Genomic DNA, 25,065 nt, shown 5'->3' with positions numbered 1-25,065 from the left:
TATTATGAAAATATAACACCCAATTGTCTCTCTTCAGATGCACTTTGAAAATATTTAAACCCCGCCCCTATTTTGTGTAATACCTTATTTGTATTGTATATATAATTTATTTTATGTCACTTAGTTCTAATGCGGTTTTTATTTTATGGGTTAGTTTATGTTTAACAGAAAAGAAAAATCTCACAGACATGCATGCAGGTTCTGTGTGAGTGTCCGACATTCTATCTGGCTCTTCTCCATAGACTTCAGTTTTATAAACCGTTATGTTTAAGACTTAATATTGTATTCTAATAACAGAATTTCAGTTGAAAATATGTTATTTACATCAAAGTTTTTCTTATGTTCAACTTTACATTTCAAATATGGTCAAGCACTCTGAAAGTAATCAGAATACACATGGGTTAACCCTTTACATTTTAAAGTTTGTAATGAAGTAACTGTTGGCATAAACTGAATACATTCTGTCTATTTGTCTCCCCCTACAGGACATGTTCTGCCTCTACACCCATGATTACTTTTTAGATTGTAATGACAAAATGTATTGTCACAGGGAGAGATATGCATTAAGTTGTTGTATTCTGTGGACATGTTTGAGTCCTTTTAAAACGTGAAAGGTCAAAGGTCATTAATACAACAACGAGTATAACTATTCCTCCACATCAGAATGGGCAAGACAAGGTTGATGTTTTGACTGAATGGCTGTTTTGTGTGTGTGTGTGTGTGTGTGTGTGTGTGTGTGTGTGTGTGTGTGTGTGTGTGGCTGTGTGTATTGTAATCTACTTTTCTAAGACCTAATATGAATATAGTTGTTGTGTGGCAGTCTAACTGCAGCTATAGCAGCCTACAAGTAATCATAGCAATTAATAGCCTACGACTAATTTGAATTATTTCTGATTAAATGTCGGTTTATTTTGGCTTCGATCCAAACTAAATGTCCAAATGAAAATGTATTATTTTTTACATGTAGACCATAGGCTTTTTTTAGATTGCATCTAATCAGATTTTTCATACGATCAATGACGGACACGATTAATGACCAAGATTGAAAAAATAACAAGTCAGTTCCCTCCTAAGACGAAAAAGGCGTAACTCCTCTTAGAAGAAGACCAATCGGCGCTTGTCTCCATGGCAAACTCTCCCGCCGAAACGTTACAACCCGAAGAGGAATCGGATTTCTCCGGTTGGAGTCGGAATCGGAGTGGAGAGTCCCGAGCCCCCGACCATCGAGCGCGACAGACGCGTCACTCGGCTCTCGGATTGCGGTTTGAGATTGTTTGCATTCAATCAAACAAGTGAAACAGAAAGTCGCCTCCTGCTGATATGGACACCGCCGACCAGGTGAGTAAACTAGCGAGCTCATACATGCGTGATTACCTGCTAAATTGGCTGATGTGTCGTTAATTGGTGCTTGAAATGATGAGGCTCTCCTCCTCTGTGCCCTGCAGCTCGCATCTGTGGGGACCTTTCAAGTGCTAAAATTACCTCTGGGATTTATCCGCGTTCTGGAATGGGTGAGTTGGAACTTGATGTTTTTTGTTCATGTTGTTGCATGCAATAACTTAATTATGCGGAGTTAATACACCAGCGAATGATATTAATGCAGGATGTAACGAGTGGTATTCCTACACTGACTGGTTCTGACATTCTCAGGTGCAGCTTAAACTTTATCACATCTCTTTGGCTTTCTGGTGCCTATGATGATTTATCGTGTGTGTGTGTGTGTGTGTGTGTGTGTGTGTGTGTGTGTGTGTGTGTGTGTGTTATTTCCACACGGGGGATGGACCGTATCATCTCGGCTATGATCCGTTTCACCGTGACTAAATGGCTCAAGTTTATGTAAGGATGCCTAGCTCCGTGAGAACCACAAGCAAGCGCCTTTTCAAGCAGGCGTATTTTGGATGCGATGTGCCAACGCTGGGCGTTTTTTTGCGCCCGCGTCCACGAGAAGTGCCCTCATTTTACTCCAAAGTGAAATGACATAACAGTAGACAACAATGAGAATGGGGTGTCCTCGCTCTGATTGAATCAAACCTTTCCTCTTTCTGTCGGGGTGTCGTCTGTAGTCGCTCATGTTTGTTGTACAGTGCAGAGAAGCCTAAAGGCAACACACACACAAAAAGAGATAAGTGCTTTTCTTTGATGTGAGTTTAGAGAAATGACTATAGCCCTGAGAGAATTCAGCTCGTGCACCAATATGATGTACACCGTGTGTGTGTGTGTGCGCGCGCACGTTTGTCTTTTCCAAATGAAATGAATGCCATCAAATGTGCAGACAATCGTCAAGCAGCAGAGCACATCCATGCACATAACATAAAGAGCAGATTAGCAGACATACAAAAGTGGGTGAACCCCGCTCACACTCACTGTCATCAGACACGTGACTCCTTAGCAGAGTGGGGCAGATGTCTATCTGTGAGGTGAGTTCCCCAGTGCCTCCCTTTTGGCTGTTTGCATGTGACCAGATTCACTGATATTTGTGTGACAGAGCCAAAGAACAAGCAGATGATCCAAAGCACCATCTGTATGATTAAGATAACACTGTGTGTGTGTGTGTGTGTGTGTGTGTGTGTGTGTGTGTGTGTGTGTGTGTGTGTGTGTGTGTGTGTGTGTTTGTAGTGTGTTTAGTTAATAGTTTGATGTTTTGCCCCTCCTCCCTACACACACACATCTGAGGAGGGCTGGCTACCTCCACACTTTCATGACACCATTATAAAATTGACCTTTTCCTTCCTGAGCATTCTTTTTTATCTTTTCATCCCTCGCCCACAACCGCAAAGAGGGAAACTTTTTCAGCTTCTCATTTTTTAGGTTATAAAAATGCAAAGAATTCAAATCACGACCCAGGTATTCTGATTTATTCTGCAGTAACATGAGTGCTGCTGTGTTGTGTTGTCTCCGCTTCGTCCATCATTTTAACCGATGAGACGGTTGTTTGAAATTTTCATAATCAGATAAGGAAAAATTAAGAAATAAAACATGGCAATCACTTGTGAAAACAATGTCAGCCACTGTGTTTTCTGTGCTTGACAATTGTGCTTCATTATCAAAAGGCCTGCGGAGAATTTCTTTCTTCCCACATCATGACACCAGTAGAAACACATGTCAGTAAATTTGCCTTGTTTACATGCCCTCAGGCATTTAAAGACTGTAGTCAAGGCAACCATTGACATTTTCTAATAATAATGACCCCTCGACGGTATGGCTGACATATTGTGGACAAACAGAAGCTTGTTGAAAGGTTATGTTAACTTTAGTCAAGATAGTTGCAGCAGTTTATCGGGTCTCCTGCATCCTCAGTGGTCTGCACATACGGCAAATTACTAATCATCCATGTCTGCAGGAGATTCTATAGAGGATGGTTTACGGCTGTGTGTGTGTGTGTGTGTGTGTGTGTGTGTGTGTGTGTGTGTGTGTGTGTGTGTGTGTGTGTGCAGGCCTGTTTGGCACACTGTCAGTGGCTGACATATTCCGCTCCAAACAGCTGTAAGGTCCCCTCCTCTCCACCATGGACCAACTCATGCAGAAGCTGTCCTTTGAGATGTGCCCAAACTCTTCACTGCATGTGTGTGAGCATGTGTGTGTGTCTTCATGTGTGTGTGTGTGTGTGTGTGTATGAGAGAGTAAGAAGGGAGGACAATTGTACAGTTGATTGAGCACATGATGCAAATGATATCCAGGCCTTTCTTATGCACTGGTGCATCGCAGTGGTTGTTGTATCCTTTAAAATGGGTACTGCCTCAACTCGGTGGCTTCTTGTACTACAGCAAAAAAAATCCGACCGATGATTCACAAAGAATGAGCCCATCACGAGTCTTAATTTATGAGTAAGGGTTCTCCTCTCATCCAAAAACCCAGGACTGATCCACTGTCCTCTGATGTCATCCTCAGTACTTTACTGTACGCTGTTTGAGTTCGCCTAAGGGTGGGCAAAGCACCGTGTATGTTTGTGTGAGTGCACAAGCGAGCTGTGCCATAATTGATTACTTGTACCAAGGGTCTTCATTGCTAGAACCTGACTATATTATTTTCTTAAATATAATGTATGTATATGTAAAAAATGGAAAATGTACCCCTTTGTCACTGTTGCTATGCTATTCCTTTCTTGCTAAGCCCAGTTTACAAAGACTTTTTCGTTTTGAGTTGATTTGTTTTCACACAACCTCCGCTTCTGAAAAATTAAGCCGATGCAGAAATACTAAAATTCTTACAGTCTGGCCTGTAGGGGGCAAAAAGAAGTTGATAGTTTCAGACTTCTGTTTGCAGGATTTGCAGGATGCTTCAATACAGCATGATGTTGTTTCATTAATCTATGGTCCCATTTCATGTAAGATAGACGAAGAAGCAGTGTCTGCTTTAGGGTTCGGCTAAATCATTATTGACACCACAGTGTTGTCTGGTATCCTGGAGTATAGTTGGTGTTTTTCAGTTAAAAGAAGTTAATTGTAACATTTTGGTCACCTAATATTAGGCGCATTTCCAATCATGCATGCACATGCGTTTGCCTCGCAAAACAAGGCATTCTGGGAAAAAAACGTCAGAAATCCTGGTGATAACTTCCCTTTGCGACATGTCACATGACTTTAAAAACTTGCGGTATCTCCAGGTACCTCCGTTCGCATGCTTTTCTGTGCAGATGGTCTGAAATAAGTGCGGACATAAGACACTCCCCTCAACGTTGCCCTAGTTGGTTAGAATTACCACGTGGTATTTTCCACGTGAGAAAATTCCTCAGCCTCCGTCAACAACGGGACTTCAAATGCCTCGGCTCGAGTTCGTCAGCGACGAAGAAAGCCAGCGCCACTGGGTGGACCATATTCTTTGTGCAAAGTCCGTGAAGTTTCCCCTGGAGCGACAGTTTTTGTTATGTATATAATTATTAATAAAGTTTAAATAAAAAAATAAATAAAAAAAGCCCGTGAAGTGCACATGTGTCCAACTTGACGTAGTGGGAACTTGGCGTGTTTATGACGAGTTCCGGCGGATCCTCTCAAGTCTCGTGCATGCATAGGCGCAAATGCATGCGATCCGAAACGCAGCCATTGTCTTATTCAGTGCTTGGTTCTATCTAGCTCCTCCCTCTCGTGTCACTTCCTGTTCCAACACTGCAATCCAAGTTGCATACTTTTTTTTGGTTACCTTACAAAATACAAATTCTCGTGTGCAATCAAATTACGACATACTACTTAATTTCATCATAACATTGTACTTTATGTTGACCCCTTGAGGATTGTGGGTCAGAATAGCCAGAAGAGCATGCAGGCTTGCATATTGCAGAATGACTCTATGTAATAGGACATCCTGGTATTTTTTGGAAAGGTACTAGGGGTATTGGAATGCACAGCTAGATGGCAATGGTAAAAAACCAAGAAGGCTTTGAAACAGCAGTCCACAAACTGATGGATGATGTCACGGTGACTCCGTTCACTTATTATATACTCTATGCTTCAAACGGCATGCCTGTAAATGGATTTTTAATATGCGTTACGATGGCTACATACATTCATGACATCAAGCTAAAAGACGATGATCCATCGAAGACGGGAAATCGGAAACATTAAGTGTATTGCAGGGTAGAGCTAGTTATCATTATAATATTGCACATCATTGTTTATTATTATCATTACATTTACATTTACATTTAGGTCATTTAGCAGACGCTTTTGTCCAAAGCGACTTACAATAAGTACATTTGTCAAAAGAAGGAAACAAAGAAACCACGACGTATCATTGCCGATGCAGTAAGAGCTAAAAATAGAACAAGTGTTAGGTCCTCATCTGAGTAAAGTAGTGCTTCAAGAGTAACAGTGCTACGATCCGAGTTTTTTTTTTTTTTTTTTTTTTTTTTTTTTTGCGGGGGGGGGGGGGGGGTCGAGGGAGGGTGTTAGTGGGTCATGCTATGTAGAGTCGAGGTGAAGTCTGAACAGGTGAGTCTTGAGCCTTTTTCGGAAGATGGCAAATGACTCTGCTGTCCTGATATTGGTCGGGAGTTCGTTCCACCACTGAGGCGCCAGAACAGAGAAGAGTCTGGACTTTGCTGAGCGACATTTGTTTGATTTCAGCGATGGTGGTACCAGCCGGCCAGCTGAAGTAGAGGAGCGGAGTGCTCGCTTCGGGGCATGAGGTTTGACCAGTGTTTGAAGGTAGGCAGGTGCCGTTCCATTGATGGCCCTGAAGGCCAGTGTCATCGTCTTGAATTGGATGCGTGCTGCAACAGGGAGCCAGTGGAGGTCACGGAGGAGGGGGGTCACGTGGGAGAATTTGGGTAGGTTGAAGATAAGGCGTGCTGCAGCGTTCTGGATACGCTGCAATGGTTTAATCGCATAGGCCGGGAGTCCGGCCAGGAGAGAGTTGCAGTAGTCAAGGCGGGAGATGACCAGTGCTTGGACCAAGAGCTGCGTTGCATCCTTTGTGAGGAAGGTCCGAATCCTGCGGATATTGTAGAGGGCAAATCTGCAGGATCGGGCCACAGCAGTGATGTTGGGGGTGCAGGATAGTTGGTCATCGAGGATTACACCCAGGTTCCTCGCAGTTGAGGAAGGAAATACTGTGATGCCCTCAACAGTGACCGACAGGTCCATGTGAGGGCAGTCTTTCCCTGGGATGAAGAGGAGTTCGGTTTTATTCAGGTTAAGCTTGAGGTGATGTGCAGTTGTCCAGACAGAGATGTCAGCCAGACAGTCCGAGATGCGAGTTGCAATGTGAGCGTCAGAGGACGGGGGAAAAGAGAGGAACAGCTGGGTGTCATCAGCGTAGCAATGGTAGGAGAATCCATGCGATGTGATAACAGAACCTAGTGATCTGGTGTATAGTGAGAACAGAAGCGGTCCTAATACTGAGCCTTGAGGGACACCCGTGTCCAGAGAGCAGGGTTTGGACATAGAGCCATTCCATGTGACCTGAAAGGTGCGGTTTGTCAGGTATGATGTAAACCAGGTGAGAGCAGAGTCGGTTATGCCAAGTTCAGCCAGAGTGGAGAGGAGAATTTGGTGGTTGACTGTGTCGAATGCAGCAGATAGGTCAAGGAGAATGAGAACGGAGGAGTTGGATGATGTTTTGGCGTCTCGCAGGGACTCGGTCACAGTGAGGAGGGCCGTCTCAGTGGAGTGGGCAGTCCTGAATCCTGATTGGTTAGGGTCTAGGAGGTTCTTCCGCAAGAGATAGGATGACAGTTGGTTGTAGGCAGCACGTTCCAAGGTTTTAGAGAGGAATGAAAGAAGAGATACAGGTCTGTAGCTTTGGATGTCAGTAGCGTCAAGGGTGGGTTTTTTCAGGAGAGGCTTCACGATAGCGGTCTTAAAATCCGCTGGAATGACACCTGAGGTGAGGGAGGAGTTGATCAGGGTGGTGAGGAATGGCAAGATGTCGTGTGAGATGTCCTGGAGAAGAGAGGAGGGAATCGGGTCAAGGGAGCAGGTGGTGGCACGGTTAGATGTAACAAGTGCGTGAACGTCTTCAGAGGTGAGGGGGCTAAAGCTGGTAAGACCATCCGAGTTGAGAGTTGGGGGAGATGTCTTCTGGGAGGGAATAGGCGTGAATGATGAGCTGATGTCATTTACTTTCTTGGTAAAGTAAGTTGCAAAGTCATCGGCAGTAAGGAAGGAAGGGGGCGGAGGGGTAGGAGGGGTGAGGAGGGAAGAGAACATGGAGAAGAGTTTCCTGGGGTTGGAGGCAGAAGAGTTATTTATTCATTAGAGGAGTATGGTGAGGCATGAACTGAAAATTCCTCTCTGTACTCTGTTTAGCTGTTAGACAGCTGTCAGCTGATGATAGGGAGCCTTAATGCAGCTTATTTGGATACAAGCGAAACAAATGGAACTAACTGAGGTATAACAAATGTCAGCATGTAGCTCCTTGGTTGACTTTAACCAACGGATTAGCAAAATTCATAGTCATATTTCGTACCGAATGCCTATTCAGTGTTGTTGATGAATTGATTAGTTGAGTGACATTAAATGTATCACCAACAATTTTTATTCTATTTTGTTTTTATTGATTTATTAATTATAAAAATGTAAATATGTGCTACAGGTTTGTCTCAATGGATGGGGATAGGTTGATTGGTGACTCTAAATTACCCGTAGGTGTGAATGTGAGCGTGAATGGTTGTCTGTCTCTACATGTCCAGGTGTACCCTGCCTTCGCCCAATGACAGCTGGTATCGGCTCCAGCCCCCCCGCGACCCTGAATACAGGATAAGCGGTAGAAGAGGGATGGATAGACAATGGATGGATAGGTTTGTCTCAAGAAAGCATGAAATCGAATTCTTATTCTGATTAATTGTATATTGTAAAGGCATTTCCTGTTGGGAGAGAAAGAATGAACACTAGATGTTCAGGGCAGCAGTCTTTTGCTCCGTCACATTTTCCTTGATTGACCTATCACCTTGATACTGTGTTGTAGGTTTCGAAATTGCTGCACCATCTTCATGATTAATGTTTGTGTAGGAGCGTGAACACACATGCGTACACCCACACATGGCAAAGGAAAACAGGGAGATGCAGATTGGTCGGCAACAGCTGCTGACAGATATCACAAGAGACTTGCCAGGTCAAAGATCTGTTTTTCAGCACTGAAATCACTCGGTTCCCTTTGACGAGGGGGCGCGAGGCTGGGGAAGAGAACGCTTTTAAACGCTGCTGAGATGACGTTAAGTGTGTGTAGTATTCATTTACAACATCTCAGTATCTTGAATCATGCAGGTCAATTATAGCACCAATTAACATTTGCAAAAATGACATGTTACAATGGAAATAATACAATGTTGTATATTAACTTGACTGCACAACTTGTTTGCACTCATCAATGGATCAATTATTGTAAGCTAATGTGAAAAGACTCGCTCATTGTGACAAACCCACAGGGAATTATCCCACCACTCTGCCACCCTCTTCAGCGCTTCCGAGCATTTTAGTGTCTTTCAGTCTTGTTTTGGTGTATCGATCAGCAACATTGCTTATCAGCCCCCATTCATACAGCAAGCAGCTTTTCCAGGAAAAAAAACCTCTCCAGCACTAAATGACAGCCAGACAAAATTAGAAACCAGTCAACATAGTTAGTAGAGACCATAAACCGAGCTAAAAGGAGGGGACTTTTGCAGTCAACTTTATAAGGTGAGTGTCAGTGCTGAGTTGAAAAATTATTGTGCTGCCATCAAAGTGACCAAAACTCACTTAATGCAGGCTTGAATCAATCTTTTCAAGATTTCACTAATTGATGCTTTATTGTGGAGAAGTGTGAAATCAAACAGTAAATTAAGGATTTGGTTAAAAAGAAAACGTCTCTGGTGGTTTAGTGGCCTATTGTTCAGCATCAGCAACGACTGATAGGGTTTTCCACTTGAAGTCCAGTAATGATGTGATCTTAACGTAAGCCGGGGTTGAGGCTCGTGTAGCTGCGGAGCTCCTGGATGTGACACGTCCTTTATGTACCGTCGGTTCAGAGCTGGACCTCTGTGTCCCTCTCAACCCTGAGACGATGCTCCGCCATCTGTGACTCAGGCAGTGGAAAGGTCGGACTGTCCTCTCCTGTAGGAGCACATGTCTACGTGTACGAGACATCCCACCCACACATAGTGCACGGAAGAGCGCAGGTGTCGAGACAGCATGGACACATGCAAGAGCACGGAGGAATTGAAATGTCACAAAGATACACATTATTTATATACACACCATGATGATTATAAGATTAAACCAAAGTGGGAAAATTGAAGGACAAAGGGGAAAAAAGCATCTTAAAATGCGTGTACCTTGTTGAATTAAGAATTATTTTATTAATAGGTATTTTAAAGAGAATCTATAACAGAACCAGTTTGAATGACTATGAACTAAATTTATAGCATCGTGTTTGTATTGTTAAGTATAAAACATGTATTGCAGGCCCTGTATTGTCTATGATCCCCCGTAGTAGTCCACCATCCGATCTTTTCCTGGAAGACAGTTAGCAGGATCCTCCGGTGCTGCAGAACCAGCCTTGGATGATCTTTAGATTCTTGTGAGGACATTTCTCCTCCTTGATAAGACCAGCACAATATACAGATACAGACACACATGCACTCACACAGTGGGGTTGTATTTCATTTCCATTGGGTGCCCCCTAGCTGAACAAGTGCAGTGACTTTCTCCGCAGGGCACAGGGGCTGGGTTCCAGCTAGGTCACCTGAGTAAGTAGCCATGGAAACCCCATGGGGAGAAGAGTGAGCACTAAGAAGGGACACTGTTACAAAAGTAAATGGAGATTTTTCTGCCTGCTTGTGGTCAGTCAAGCTTACAGAGGGAGAGATAGTGGGGAAAGATGAATCTGGGCTATGCAGCGCACAAAGCGCTCCCCGTGCAGGAAGGGATTAGCCACCGCTAAATGAGCTGCTGAATTTGTTCTGTGGAGATCAGACAGCCTTCACATGAAGGCCTGTGGTTATTGCTTCTTTTGTGTGACTCCTATAGTCAGTGAAGTAGTTGGCTCTTTCGCTCTAATGTAGCAGCCCAGATCAGTGTCATCCGAGCATAAGCACATGTGTTTGATGAGCAGGAAAGCACTAAAAAGTGAATCAAAAACGATAAAACTGCAAAAAAACAAAACAAAATGAGTGTATTATTTTCCACGTCAACAACAGTATGTCAGTAAGTGATATCTATCCCTTCTTCTCTTATCTCAAAGTTCAATTTAAATGTGCATCCGTCTGCTTTCCCCGTTGTGCTTCCATTCCTGATCTGCGCTTGTCTCGTTGTTTTCTACTCAACGAGCTGGCGTAAAATTGCTCATGTTTGCATACTGGCGGACTGCAGCAACGACAGCAAGCGAGACTGTGTGTGTGTGTGTGTGTGTGTGTGTGTGTGTGTGTGTGTGGACTGTGGCTAATGCTTCTGCCTGAGTGGAGAGAGCGAGATATTTTTACTCTACATCCACATACATACACAGTGCATACTCACATCTCGGCCCTCAGATAAGCGCACACATGCACAGAGGGGTTGCACACTCTGAGGCACATGCGCAGCCATGCACGCACCAACACGGACATACACTGTCAGTGGAATGGAAATACTGTATGAATGCACAAGCATGAATATACATGACGCAGGCTACTGCATGCACAGAAGCATATTACATAAATTAAGATCAGCAGCCTAAAAGCAGCTGAGTAGTGCATCAAAGCGGAAGAGAAATGATCATACGAGGCCAGTGAAGGAATGTATTTGGCTACCTCACTTGCTTTTTGTTGTTTGGTTAAAACGTTCAGAAGTAACGGCAAGCTTGAACCCAGAGGCACGACTGCCAGGTCAAAGTTCATGCACACTCGAATCAAAAGGCAGGCATCAAACGTTTGCATGACCTCGAGTCAGAACTGCTTCAATTATGAGAAGATCCAAATGTCAATTCGAACCACACACTCTATATCGTTGTTTGGTGTCGTTTTTAAGAGCAGTTTGAGTTTGAAATTAAAGTAGATGATAAGACGTTTGAAAGAGATATGCCTCTCTCTCTCTATCTCTGTTTCGCTCTCTGTTTGATCTAACTCTTCCTTTCTGTCTTCATAAACAGTGTCCTAGAATATTTTCCCCCTCTCAGTCAGGCAGGGAGAAGGGATGAACATCTGAGGCATTTTTCTCCTCCTGAGGCAGCCATTTGACACCACGACGATTCCTATTGACTTGAATAGAGCAGGTGGAAAGTGTGTGTGTGTGTGTGTGTGTGTGTGTGTGTGTGTGTGTGTGTGTGTGTGTGTGTTTGAGGAAATGTCAAGTAGAGCTCATCAGCGAATGCACCTTTTAGCTTGTCTGCCACTTGACGTGATCCTCAGCTCCCTGCTCGACGCTGCCTCCACCGCTTCCTCTCCTTATCACATCCTCGTGTTCCAGTTCTCATCCCTTTTATTTGATCTTCTTTACAGTCGAATGTTCTTCATCATACTGAGCTGCCATTCCTTCTGCCCACTTCACTTCCCCTCCTGCGTCTCTTTTTACAACACCTTTCCTGTTTATCACAATCGAGGTTTGTTTTGTTGGACCGTGGCTCTGTTTCCCGGTGGATCTGGTCTTCTTTCACATCTTCATTTGACATGATATGATATTTAAGTCTCCTCAGACAGAATTATTGCACATCCACTCACCTACATCTGTACATTTCATCACAGGTTTTTTTATTTTTTATTCATTCAATGCCAACATACTGTACACTGGTTTGAAAGCAAATGATGGTTTTCACATTAGTACTGTGATCGTCAATGCCAATGTAGGTCAGTAGAGAAGAGGGCAAATAGAGAGATGTTTCAGAGCTTTGTTTGCACTGTAGACGGTTTTCATTCCTCTACCCTGGCTTCTCTTCCCCCCCTCTCTCTCTCTCTCTCTTGTTCCCCGAGGAGCCCAGCTGGGAGAGGCAGATAAACACACGGGGGCGCAGGGCTTAGCACCCACCCTCCTTCCAAAATGCTACGCTGTCCTGTTCAAAAGCCCCAGCCAGAAATGCGAGGGGCTAAACCCGAGCCGAAAATCACAGGGAGCAGAGGCAGCTGCAGGAGAGAGCGAGGGAGTATAGACATAGGAGAGAGAGAGAGAGAGAGAGAGAGAGAGAGAGAGATGTTTATCTGGGGGTGATAATTAGGGGGGAGTATTTATTCTCTCTCATCTGGTCGCTTTTCTTCTACCATTTGTTTGCTCGGATAAGCAAATGCCAAAGTCCTCATGTACAGTATTTATCATCCCTTTCAGCTGAGTATGAATTAGCGGCGCATGTGAATTAGTTAAGCGCGTGGCAGACGTACGAGCAGATTTCTGTGTGTTTGTTTGTGGCCTCAAAACCAAGCGGAGCTAAAGAGAGTTAATCACTTAAAACACTTCACTAGAGGAATTCCTTGCAGAGGTTGCAGCTGTGCACCGTGACGGCCAGGTAAAGCAGCATCCAGGCCAGAAGCTGCAGGGAACAAGGGGAAATTCTACTCCTCTGTTTATCATACAGCATTAGGCTATGATGTGGGCAGACCTAATCCAGCCACGCCAAGCAGCCCTTTGTCACCCAGATAATCCCTGCAGACACCCGAGGCACAATTTTAATAATTCTATTATTTGGAAATATAACCAAAAAGCTTATAACAACATAACTATTTTCTGGGTTGCCCACAGCACACAGATATTCCATAGGGGGACTTTAATTTCCTGACCCGCCTGACCCTTTAAGAAGAAGGAGTGCGCTTCCCCTTTAAAATGAGCATAGATTGATGATACCTTGGTTAAAGTGGCACTAATTGCAGAGATCACCCCTGATTGGAGACAGGCAGCGCTTCAGGTGACAGTGTATCAGAAGGTCTTGGTAGACAGGGTGGTCTGTAGTTTCCACTCTCCAGGAGGAGGAAAGCTGTTGTTTGTGGGTACTTGAAGGTTTTTCTATCATTGTTTGCAGAGAATCTTACAGTTTTTTTTCAGTCGCTAACAAGCGTTTGTCCAACCAGTTGTCACATTTTCAAAACTAAACACAATTAGCACAGCATCGGTCTTTTGTGGCCGTACCATTCACACATTTCATGTCCTTTTCACGCAATATGGACTCACCTTGTGTCCCAACCATACGGGACCCAGCAACTTCACCTGAGCCACATAGGTGAGCCATAGCGATACATCCACCGTAAACATTGGCGCATGCTACTGCTAGGGTAAGCCATCCTCACAGTGGCTCTCCAAGTAGGCGATGACAGACAGAGCTCATTAGCATTTAAAGGTGCAGGCACAGAAACATACTAATCTCAGCAGAGCTCATTAGCATTTAAAGGTGCAGGCACAGAAACATACTAATCTCAGCAGAGTTCATTTGAGCGACTTTTAGACAGCTGAAATTCATGACCACGGATGACTTTGGGGCAATGCATATCGAATACAGTGTTGTTGGACCTCTGACAGCTGTGTGGAATTGATGAAAATCAGTATAATATGGCACCTTTAAGGTCTTTCTTCCCTGCTGTACATTACCAGTATCCTGTATCTTCCTCCTTGAGAATTGGATATACCATGCCACCAAGAATACTCCACAAGAAGCCATGATAAAGCTGCGATTTCTTAAATATACAGCATTTGTTCATCACATTGAACAGAGTGGTAATGTAAACTGCAATATAAAAACAAAACCGCAATCTTCAAATTAAGTATTAATAAAGTTTTAACATTTTATCAAGTTAGACGATGTAATATGATTTCATCATAGGATTCCACTGAAAGACAAATGATCAGATTGAATAATCGCCCAGCCCTGCTATTTAGGTTGGGGCCATGTTTCCAGGGAAATATGGTGACTAATTGGAGTGGACATTCTTGAGATGTTGTCTCTTTAAGCTAGAAACTGATAATGATGATGCCAACGATGATGATAACATTTAAATTTTTAAAATGTCTTCTATTGCACTTATTTAACAGTGATAAAACATGATGAAACAGTTGTAATTTAGCAAAGCGTTAACAGTTTTTGTTATTATTATAGTAAAGTGAGTGTGTGTGTGTGTGTGTGTGTGTGTGTGTGTGTGGTAACAAATCAGCAAGCTCATAATTTCATGGCAATACAAACGTGAACACATGCTTAAGACAAACATGCACACAACCTCTGTGTACTTCAATAACATGCTCACAGCTATTGCCTGGAAGTGCTGCTGAATGGTCTCACGATGCTTTTTAAATAGCGCCCTCCAGAGGCTAAGGAGCATTGAAAACTAAAGAGCCGTCTCCTCTCCAGCTGCTGGCAAGCTGCCCATCCAGCTGCCTGTAATATGGGAGACGGAAGGCTCGTGCTAACTAGGCGTCAGGTCTGATTATGGTGATCATGCTTGTGAGAAGTCTTGAGGCTATATGAGCTTTATATGGAAAACTGGGCAGACAGAGAGCATATTAAGGACAGTGTGTGTGTGTGTGTGTGTGTGTGTGTGTGTGTGTGTGTGTGTGTGTGTGTGTGTGTGTGTGTGTTTATGTGTTGCACATTCATGCTCGCTGATTATAATCAGAAGCCTGTTTATCTGGCTGATCCCGACATTGGATCCAATCCTTCAGTTTTAAATTGAGCTGAAATGAAGAACGCCTTTTTAACTCTTTTAGATCACAGCCCATTATATTGTACACATATTTAACAATGTATTTGTAATTTTATATAAAAAGCCAATATATGTTGCTTCCTGGAAACCAAATTATGACACATGCTTACATCAGCTAATACCAACCAGTTTCAACCAATAATATCATGACATCCACCCATCTGCTCAGAGAGAGGGCTGTGAGCTAATCTTTATTCATCCGTCTTTATTGGTTCTACCTTTAAAAGGTGCTGTGGTTGATATTGGCCCTTGGTGTATTTACCTGTTTTTGATTCAAAAGCACCCATCCATTTGTGTTTCCTCTCACTTCAACCATAACTCAACCGTAGCCCTCTAGCCCCAACCATGGATTACAGGATTAGTGTGACATTTTGTGATATTGGAAAAGAATATAATAGGAGTGTGTGGACACAAGATGTGATGATTAGAATACATTTTCTAGATTGATCTGTTACTGTTTGTATAATGTGTGTAATTTAGCTGGTATGTGTTTCTAGCTGAAAGGTTGATCAGTCAGTCATGTCATTTTAACCAGCAGGCTGACGTAGCATTAGAATAGAATAGGATAGGAATACTAACAAAAAGATTAACTAGGTAAACAGCAACGTGTAGTCTAGAATCTCCTTCAGGAATTTCATCTAAGGACTAATGTCATAAAGAAAATATGGGGCCACCAGCTCATTAGTTTCATAGTTAAACATTTTTGAAGGAAATGTAGAACACTTTAGTTTCTTATTTCCCCTGAATCTCTGAAATGGGCAGAATTGTACCCAAATGAGGAGGCATTATATCGGTCCTAGAGGACATTCATACTCATCATAACACACACACACACACACACACACACACACACTGCCGTGGTTTCCTCACACAAACTCTTCCAGCTTCTGTTTCATTATCACGTCTTTTAGGAACTCAAAATTGGACGAGATCTTTCCGTTTCCGATGTTTATGGTTATATTTGCTCCGGTGAGTTTGAGTGCTTTGTTTTATTGTGGATAGCTTTTCAAAAAACACCGTTGGTGGTGTTTCAATATGCGATCTTTATGTCAAACTGTTGTTAGAGTGGCAGTATAAATCAAATTGTGACCTAATAATTTAAAGAGTTTAAAGTTTAAAGAGTTTTGGTAAGTGTTATAAACTGTAATGTAAGCTAAGCTGTGAGGTTATGTAATTGTTTAACTATAATCACCTTCATCCTTCTCCAACACATTGCTAGTGCAGTTTTATCTGCCAGAAGTACATTTTATATTTATACACTTTATTATTTCATCTGGTCTTCATACTTTATTTATTTATTTATTTATTTTTAATCCTGCTGTGTTCAGACTTCAGATTCTCCTTTATCTCTGTCTCTAAGACAACGCATTTATTGCATTGTGGGGCTAATTTGAAATGAGGTGAATGCTCAAGAAGATTGTGAACATCAGTTGTTGTTTTTTTTTAATAAACATGGCGGTGAAGTCACCATCAGGTGCCAGTGGAGGACGCACAAACAGTGATCTTTCTCTCCAGACTTCAAGACTCTGTCGGTCCTGATTCAGTTCAGCCCACGCACTCACTGCAGCTATGGTAGTCCATGTGCTGAAGTGGCCAAAATGCTATCAGCTGGCTTTAAATTGACTTCACAGTAGAGAAATTGTTGAGATGTCCGTGAGCTAAATGTTTCAATGGTGGGACTGCTGATACTCGCTATCTGCTACTCGGGCTTGTTATTAGAAATTCATTCCAGTTACAGCTTTAATGCTTCCTGTGGCTCAGAGGTGGAAAACTCAACGGATATTTTTTTAAAGCTGCACTAATCGATTTTTTTCATTAACATTGGGTCAAATTTTTATGGATAAAGTGAAAGATGATGCCCATAGTGTCAAACTCACAGAGAATAATCACCCAACTCTTGAGTTCCCCACAGCTCTATGAGGCGTTTTAGTGTCTTTTTAACTCATTGTGTTGTTTTCCCCATAGGGACTGATCTGAGGACTGTATTGTATGTGGCTGACAGGTCACGTCTTAAACCACTTCTTGGTGCAGTAACTACCGTAACTAGTCAGTCAGACCTGAAGAAGCCGGTTTCCAGACTCCCACATCAAAAGTCTAAATATAAAATGTAGAGATCAAACTATTAAAAATATTATTTTACCCTAATAGGAAATTGCAGGTCAGAATTCAACTTCAAAAGAAAATTAAAAAAGAGAAAACTATTTCCCGTAGTTTGCAGGTCTCATCTCCTTGTCTGTACTTATTGCCATCTGATTTTTGTTGCTTTCGTTCTTTGCGCAGCTCTTTGCCATTTTTGCATTCGCAACATGCGGGGGCTACTCTGGGCAGCTCCGGGTCAGTGTGGACTGCATGGAGAAGGCCAGAAGCAACCTCAGCATTGGCATCGACTTTGCTTATCCTTTCAGGTGAGTGAGTGGGCTCCTTTCATCTTCTGATGGCAGCAGTTTGAACCTGTGTTTACTCTGTTACGTGCTGATAAGGTGCACGACGATGCCCCCCATAGAACTTCAATTAATCCTCTCAATGGTTTCCACTTTCATCTTTTCTTCAGTTTTTCTAAACAAATACATCAAAGCAATCCCAAGAAATTTGGTAGTTTTACAGCTCATTACAACTACAATGATTGAAGTACTTTGGGATGTCACTGCTCTCTTATTGAACCCCATTTCAATTATACATGGAATTCATTGTTTTAAACAGCGAAAATCATGACTTTTTAATTGAATTTCAATTATACTGTACAATTAAATGTTCTTAATGGGCAATGCAGTGTTGACCAGAAATCTGCGTAACAATTTTACATATTTATTTTATAAAAATGATGCTTTAGCCAACATAGTATATATTTGACAGCAGTGTGGATACTTTCAGATTGGCTACACAACGTACAGTAGCCTGATTCCTGCAGGTGTGTGAAAACTATGTAGGAGGTTAGTGATTTCAAAAATAACATATGTAGGTGTACACAGGTAGGTGGGACTATTTCTTCAAAAGCATCAGATAAAACCGAACCTATCTGTATTGCAGGACACAACTTGTTGTAAATATGATTTTATTTTATTTTTTTGTGAACTGAATTTCAAATGTAACATTTTTTTAAGAGTCAGTTCCTGAGAGTTTATATAATTACAATGAAAGTAATTCCTTTCCACCACAATCTGCAAAGAAAAAGAAAAAAAAACGATTAAATGTGTGACATCATCTCCAAACATTCTGTAGCCATAATAGTCAGAATAGTAACATCCTTCTGTTTATTAGGTTGCACCAGGTGTCCTTTGAAGCGCCCGTGTGTGAGGGCATTAGGAGTGAACGCGTGTTCCTCATTGGAGACTATTCATCCTCTGCAGAGTTCTTCGTCACCATTGCGGTCTTCGCCTTCCTGTATTCCCTCATGGCCACCGTCGTCTACATCTTCTTTCAGAACAAGTATCGTGAAAACACCCGAGGGCCCCTCATTGTGAGTACAGGGGAGTGCGACCAACATTTTCCATCTTTAGTGGGTTTTACTCAACATTATCTTACCCTTAAATTCTCAACAAACTCCTCTGTTTCCATCTTATTCTGACTCTGCTAGAGGAGCCGTAGTTCCCGCTGTACAAAGCAAGCCCCACCACTCAACCACTACTCTCACAGAGTGATTTCTTGAGCTTAACTTTTTTTTTCCCCATACCCTGTCTCCTCTCTTTTGCATGGCATCAGGACTTTGTCGTGACGGTGGTGTTCTCCTTCATGTGGCTGGTCAGTTCCTCTGCTTGGGCCAAGGCTCTGTCTGATGTGAAACTGGCCACCGACCCAGATGACGTGCAGCTCCTCATCTCTGCCTGCAAAGTCCAGACCAACAAGTGTGGCTCTGTGCATGAACCACGCTGGTCCGGACTCAACACTTCAGTGGTAGGTTCACGGTGTCCCAAACACTGGGGATGAATACATAACTTGACTAGAAAAAGAAACTATATGTTCTTGTATGGTTGAAATAAGGAAAACGTTGTTGATCAGTAAAAATAGAAACACTGAAAGACGTTAAAGTAGCAGTTTAAATGAAAGTGCCGAAAGAACTTGAAGCTTTTAGGTGGAAGTGATGAGTGAAGCTTCAGCTGAAGTGAAGAAGAGGAAGTTTGAAAAAGAAAGAAAGGTGTCAGCAGGTTGGGTAAATTGTGTATTGTGTTTTTTGAGAGGTTTTTTTTGCTGCATTGATGAGTTGAAGATTTGAAGAGAAAAAGAGGTTTGAATATTTAAAAAGATATTGAGTCACTCCTTTAGAACTTTTGTTTCTGCTTGGAATGAATGTTAAATTAGCTGAAGAATAAATAGCATACAGAAGGATACAAATAAAGAAAATACAAGAATTTGAGTGCATCAGTGACTAGAATATTTCTTTGTCTTGTCTCTTTCCCTTCAGGTTTTTGGGTTTCTCAACTTTGTTCTTTGGGCTGGGAACATCTGGTTTGTCTTTAAGGAGACCAGCTGGCACAAGGGTACTTCAAGGTTAGAAAGCGGAGCGTCTGAGAAACAGTCCGGCACCTTTAACCAGCAGTCCTACAACCAGGGAAGCTTCGACCAATCAGGGAGCTACAACACCCAGGGAAACCTCGACCAGCCGTCCGAGTACAGCCAGGTGGGAGGGCCCACCTCCTACTCCAATCAAATGTAGCCATGCCTTTTTCAATTCGTGAGCGGCACTTCTGCATTTAAAACCAGGGCAATCCGTTGACGACAGGAGGAAAGTTTGTCAACAAAATACAACAAAAAAAGTTAATAAAAGAAGGCATCATCTGTGTCAAAGTACACAAGTTGTAGATACAAGTATTGTTGGGTATTGTACAAACATATTAGATATAGTCTTGAACTTCTTCTCTGTCAAAAGGTGTTGTTTGCTGAATGTTGTATTTCTTGTAGTTGGAAACTCAAAAGTGATGGTCTCTATCTCTGTGCTTGGTAATTGTTGCGACTGGAATTTCCGTGGAAGGAAAACGTTCTCTATGTCGTATTATTCTTCTAGTTTCGAAAATGGTATCAACACAGTGCATGTCATATGTGTGCTAATATGCTCTCTGTGAAACTAGTAAAAAAATCATTTTATCTCTTAAAGTTTACGAAAATCATACTGCTCATATACCGAAAGTTTGTATTTGATCCGTATTTCACATGTTCTGTCCTTTTTCTAAACTAACTGGGAGTCTATTTTGATAAGGGGTGTTTCTAATTGAGATACAGATTCAGAATATACTCATGAATAAACTCATGTTGGACATTGATCATGTCAGACCTTCAAAGCACTTAAAGCAATAACTGTAAACTGAAAGATACACCTTACAGGGCTTGTGCATAAGTTTGAGTTTGCAACCATTGCAGCGTTCTGTTCTAGTTCCCATGATTTTCACTTCTAAAGCCTGGTTTATGCTTCTCCTTCACATCATAGGTGTAGCTACGCTTAGCCATTTGCGTCGACGGGGACCCCTACGCTGTGAACGTGCACCTCCAAAAAATCTTGCAAAGAATTGTGGGCCGGTATAATCTCCTTTCCTTTCGTATAGGAAGGTCCGTTGCATCCTTTGCTAAAGGAGCTCTGTAAGGAAGCATTGGAGCTCCTTTCCTTTGCATTTAGAGAATTCCAACGGCTCTTATCATGGCTGCCACTTGTTTACTTCCGGGTCACTTCTTCAGTTAGGAACCTTCCCTGTCCCTGTGTATATACATTATACCCCCCATGCACCAGACACGCCTTCCCTCGCCCAGCAACGGTCTGTCAACGTACGTGTGTAGTGTGAACGCGGCCTTCAAATGGTCAACGACGGCGTACCTAAGCCATCGACCCGACGCAGAAGCATAAATCAATCTTTAGCCGCACAGACAATCTACTGACATCTCATGTGAATAATATAAAGAGGGAGACCGTCTCCCTCGTTGTTTACAAGCTACAAAACATGCTATCCTCAGACTACTGGGAAATGATACGCATATAAGTTATACCTCTATAAAGCATGTCCAGAGTATCCATTCACACTGTTAACGCCCAGCAAAAAAGCACATTATGGAATAGTGAATAGTTGGATCATCTGGCCATAACTTATATTAAGCTTTAAAATCACAATTCAGCTTTCTACACATTTAAAAAAAAAATATATGTGCAACTCATGATGTCCAGTTGCTGTTTGTTTACATTGATAGGAGTTGTGCGACCCTGTTTCTTGACCTCTTAAGCATGTGGCTTGCATCGGTGTAATAAAGCACATTGAACATTCATGTATGTATAATAGTCTGACATCCATGATAAATGTGTACAGGCACTTTCAATTAGTTCATGAGTCCGTGTGAATAAATTTGCCCATATATTACATGTGCTGCATGTGTTTGATCTGTGTGAATATTTTCATATGACTGTGCAAAACGACAGAGTCTGTCTACGTTGTTGCATCAGATTGTACACCTGATGTGTGATGACCTGTGACCTTTGACCTGTTGTGGTTTCCTCAGAAACAGGGATAGTCTGTGAAGGAGGCTTTGGGTACAGAAGCCCCCACAAATACACGGTGAGTCTTTCAACAACAATGATGTGCAGACAAACCCACATACGTACAAACCGCACTTGTCACTGCCCCACAGCTAAACTAAACCGCTGACAAACATGTTGAGACACAGGCCCAACATGATTCACATTTGAAAAAGGAATGTGTAGTTTATAACCAGTTCACAGATCTAAACATATGAAAGGTCTTCTTATTCTTATTGGTGGTAATGGTAACTGTAATAATGAGGCCATCTTGTGGCTGCAGTGCATCTATACCATGGGACTGATCATCCCCTACAGTATGTATGTATATATATAATATATCTCATTATATATTATAATATATTATTATATATATATTATTGTATTATATTAATTCAACGGATTGATGTCATTTATATTCAGTAATTAACATCACTTCAAAGCAATCTGACCCAGGCCTGCTTAATAACATGGATACAGGCTCTGTTTTCTGGTGCACAACTGCTTTCTGTACCTTTTCTGGCTGGTGCCAACATTTCCGTTCGCGCCTGAAGCAAACCCAACCAGGTGTCCAGGTGTGTGTGCAGCCTCCTGTGTGACCAGCAGGGGGCGACTACTGTCTGTCCGTGCGCTCACGCCGCTTTAGAAAAACACCACTGAAAAAAACAACAACAAGGATATCACACACCGAGAGATGTGTTCGCGTGGTCAGAACGGCACCGGGGAAGCACACATGGCGGCTCTACCGAATCTAAACGCCTTTATTTGTGAACGGCTGACGGCGGCGGCGGTGGAGATTTTCGGGGCGGTGGAGAAAACGTTGACGGAGTACCAGGAAGAAATCAGCCGATCCAAGCGGGAGATCCAACACCTGAAGACCCTGGTGCTTTGGCCTGAAGTCCGATTACATAACTATCAGGTGTGTGTAAGAATAAAAAATAAGAATCAGTGTCAACATGACGTCATCTAGGCTATATTGTCGTTCCAAACGTGACTTTAAAGTGAGTTAGTTTTTATGTTTTTAAATCTCCAGTCTGGTGTGGGCACAGGGGCTCATCAGGTCCTCCTTTGCTGTGAGGAGGAGGCTTCTCCCGAGCGCTGCCATGAGGAGGAGCGGGCCCCGGATGTGAGCCTGAGGACCCTGGATATTAAAGAGCATCATGACCAGAGGGCTGATGGGCGAGGACCATCGTGTAGGCAGCAGGGTGATACCACCGGGTCTCCACACCTCTACAGAATATCAGCTGCTGAACAGACAACAGGTATCAAAGCTGAGCCTGGTGGGGACGAGGAGGCTGAGATCCCCTGTGGAATAAACCCAGAGTCTTCTGGACTTCAACGAGAAACCCTGAACGGTGAGGAGAGGAGAGGCTAGCAGAATTAAATCTAACTTTTCTTCTAATTTTGTTTTTGTTCTGTTATTCTATCCATTCCAATCAATATCCGTTTAATTTATGAATTTGTCCTAAATGGCAAAAGCAAAAAACGTATTGAGTTAAGCTTTATATCCCTGTAGATCGACCTGAGATCGCTCATCATGAGAGAGACGGGCTTGACGAGCAGCAGTACGACGAACAAGACTGGAGCCTAGGTCAGGACCACGGTGGCCCTCAGATCAAAGCAGAAAACCTCACATCATCTAGCTCTCGTGAAGATACCGAGCGTGACTATGAACCCCCTCTTCCGTCAGAGAGCAGAGTTCGAGAGGCGCTTCGTTCTTCAAGCCCCGACCACACTCTGACCAGCAAAACATTTTACACAGCAGAGGTGAGGAAAGGCTGCAGACTGACCAGAGCCTCTCACACCTCCTACCCCGTGCATCCAAATGAATACGACGAAGAGAAAAAGAAAAAGAATGACTCCAACTTGCCAAGTAAGAAAAGAGACGACACAGGAGTGCAAGATGATTATACCGGGGGGAGGAGACACTCTTGTCCTATTTGCGCAAAACGTTTCAAAGAGTTGTGCCACCTTAAGGATCACGTGAGAATCCACACGGGAGAGAAGCCGTACCAATGCAAGGAATGTGGCGTGAACTTCAGACAGAGAGGAACGTTGACTGTGCACACAAGGATCCACACGGAGGAGAGACCCCACCTGTGCACGGTGTGTGGGAAAAGCTTTAAGTGGAAGGGCAACTTGAACACGCATCTCAAGATCCATGCAGGGGACAACATTCAACCATTGTGATCCAGATAATGACCCTCTGGAAAACATGCATCAGATACAAAAACTATATGTTCACAGACTCCTACAGGGATGGCATAAACCAACAGTTCACTACTGAAGTGATGATTTTTATCATCTCAAAACATTTCAGATTCGTTTATGTGCTTTTAAGTAGAGGTGGGAGAAATAATCGATTCTGTGTTGCATCACGATGATTTGTTGAACGATTCTGCACCGATGCAGTAAAGTCTATAATCGATTTTTTTTTGTTGGGGTTTTTTTTTGGCCAATTCCACATTTTATGTAAGTAATGTGGCTCATCAACTGTATCCTTAAAGGAGGAATTTATTTGAAAGATCTGAAGGACAAATTCTCATTTTATTTAAATCCAAAATAGAGATTAATCGAGAATCGTTTAATAATTGAATCGTGACCCTGTGAATCATAATCGAATCGTGAGGTGACTGACGATTCCCACCACTGCCTTAAAGTTAATGGGCACCTTCAAGTTAATGGGCACCTTCAAGTTAATGGGCACAATGTAGACATTAGATTCACAGACGTGCTTATGATGGAAGCGAGGCTCTTGAGGTTTTTTTGATGATGATGGCTGGTTTCATGTTATTGCCAACATGTATAAAACTGCTAAACTACAATAAAATTACATATACAGTATGCAATGAGGGGTACTTGTTTGTATGTTCAGAGATATGTCAAAGCTGCACTTAAAATGAAATGAAAAAGAAAATCTAATGTGAAAGTGTTGCTCATTGTTGACTGAAGCCTGTGGAGTCCCTTCAGGTCTATGGAGCATTTAAAGAGAACATATAATACACTCAACTTAACTTTTTGATCTGACTGAGTCAGAGAGATAATTTTGACGTTTGGGATTATTGTGGGCTGTTTATGATAATTTGACATGTGGACTCAAACTCTATAATGTAATGACAATCATCCTTTGCCTACAGAAGCTAAGATATTTAAAACAAATCCTAATATATCTATGCAAACATGTAATTGCAATATATTTTCAAAATATGCACGTTTTGTCATCCCCTTGTTTTTTTCACTAGGAAACTCCGGGCATCGTCTTAAAAACATACGGTATGAATTTTAATTTACATGTTTTTAATTTTCTTACATGTTTGAATTTATGTTATAGTTTACCAGTTCAACTCCACCTGTTGTTAAAAAGACTTCTAAGGAGCTTTCACCATTTGTGTCATACCAATGAAAATGTGGACGTGGTGAGGAGACGGAACAGCTCATCCCTAAAAAGTCTAATTTACTGTCAAACTGTGAATAATTTCATATTTATTATTAATAAGTGTATATAGTTATACTCTTG

General features: G+C 42.3%; 2 protein-coding genes across 2 annotated transcripts; both read left to right on the top strand.

Moving 5' to 3' along the window:
* The first annotated feature begins 1,231 nt into the window (after nucleotides 1-1,231).
* On the top strand, nucleotides 1,232-19,796 carry synpra (synaptoporin a). Its single transcript, XM_084023104.1, has 6 exons — nucleotides 1,232-1,338; nucleotides 1,446-1,511; nucleotides 17,339-17,463; nucleotides 18,317-18,515; nucleotides 18,758-18,949; nucleotides 19,458-19,796. The coding sequence occupies exons 1-6, from the start codon at nucleotides 1,321-1,323 to the stop codon at nucleotides 19,707-19,709; spliced, it is 852 nt and encodes a 283-aa protein (XP_083879230.1). The 5' UTR covers nucleotides 1,232-1,320; the 3' UTR covers nucleotides 19,710-19,796.
* A 2,430-nt stretch (nucleotides 19,797-22,226) lies between these two features.
* LOC311021461 (uncharacterized protein) lies at nucleotides 22,227-24,187 on the top strand. Its single transcript, XM_084022041.1, has 3 exons — nucleotides 22,227-22,467; nucleotides 22,582-22,903; nucleotides 23,065-24,187. Exons 1-3 carry the CDS (start codon nucleotides 22,243-22,245, stop codon nucleotides 23,736-23,738), a joined length of 1,221 nt encoding a protein of 406 aa, XP_083878167.1. The 5' UTR covers nucleotides 22,227-22,242; the 3' UTR covers nucleotides 23,739-24,187.
* The last annotated feature ends 878 nt before the right edge of the window (nucleotides 24,188-25,065 follow it).

Source organism: Eutrigla gurnardus (assembly GCF_963514095.1).
Source record: "Eutrigla gurnardus genome assembly, chromosome: 2".
Classification (NCBI taxonomy): Eukaryota; Metazoa; Chordata; class Actinopteri; order Perciformes; family Triglidae; genus Eutrigla; species Eutrigla gurnardus.
Note: the sequence above shows the minus strand (reverse complement) of the source record. Positions and strands in the feature narration are given on the sequence as shown.

Excerpts from the sequence above, each read along its gene's own strand:
- synpra (XM_084023104.1), top strand. Across the intron at positions 1,512-17,338 it reads TTATCCGCGTTCTGGAATGG|CTCTTTGCCATTTTTGCATT; the intron begins GTGAGTTGGAAC and ends TTCTTTGCGCAG. Across the intron at positions 18,516-18,757 it reads ACACCCGAGGGCCCCTCATT|GACTTTGTCGTGACGGTGGT; the intron begins GTGAGTACAGGG and ends GCATGGCATCAG.
- LOC311021461 (XM_084022041.1), top strand. The coding sequence starts at position 22,243 with ATGTGTTCGCGTGGTCAGAACGGCACCGGGGAAGCACACATGGCGGCT. Across the intron at positions 22,468-22,581 it reads TCCGATTACATAACTATCAG|TCTGGTGTGGGCACAGGGGC; the intron begins GTGTGTGTAAGA and ends TTAAATCTCCAG. Across the intron at positions 22,904-23,064 it reads TCAACGAGAAACCCTGAACG|ATCGACCTGAGATCGCTCAT; the intron begins GTGAGGAGAGGA and ends ATATCCCTGTAG.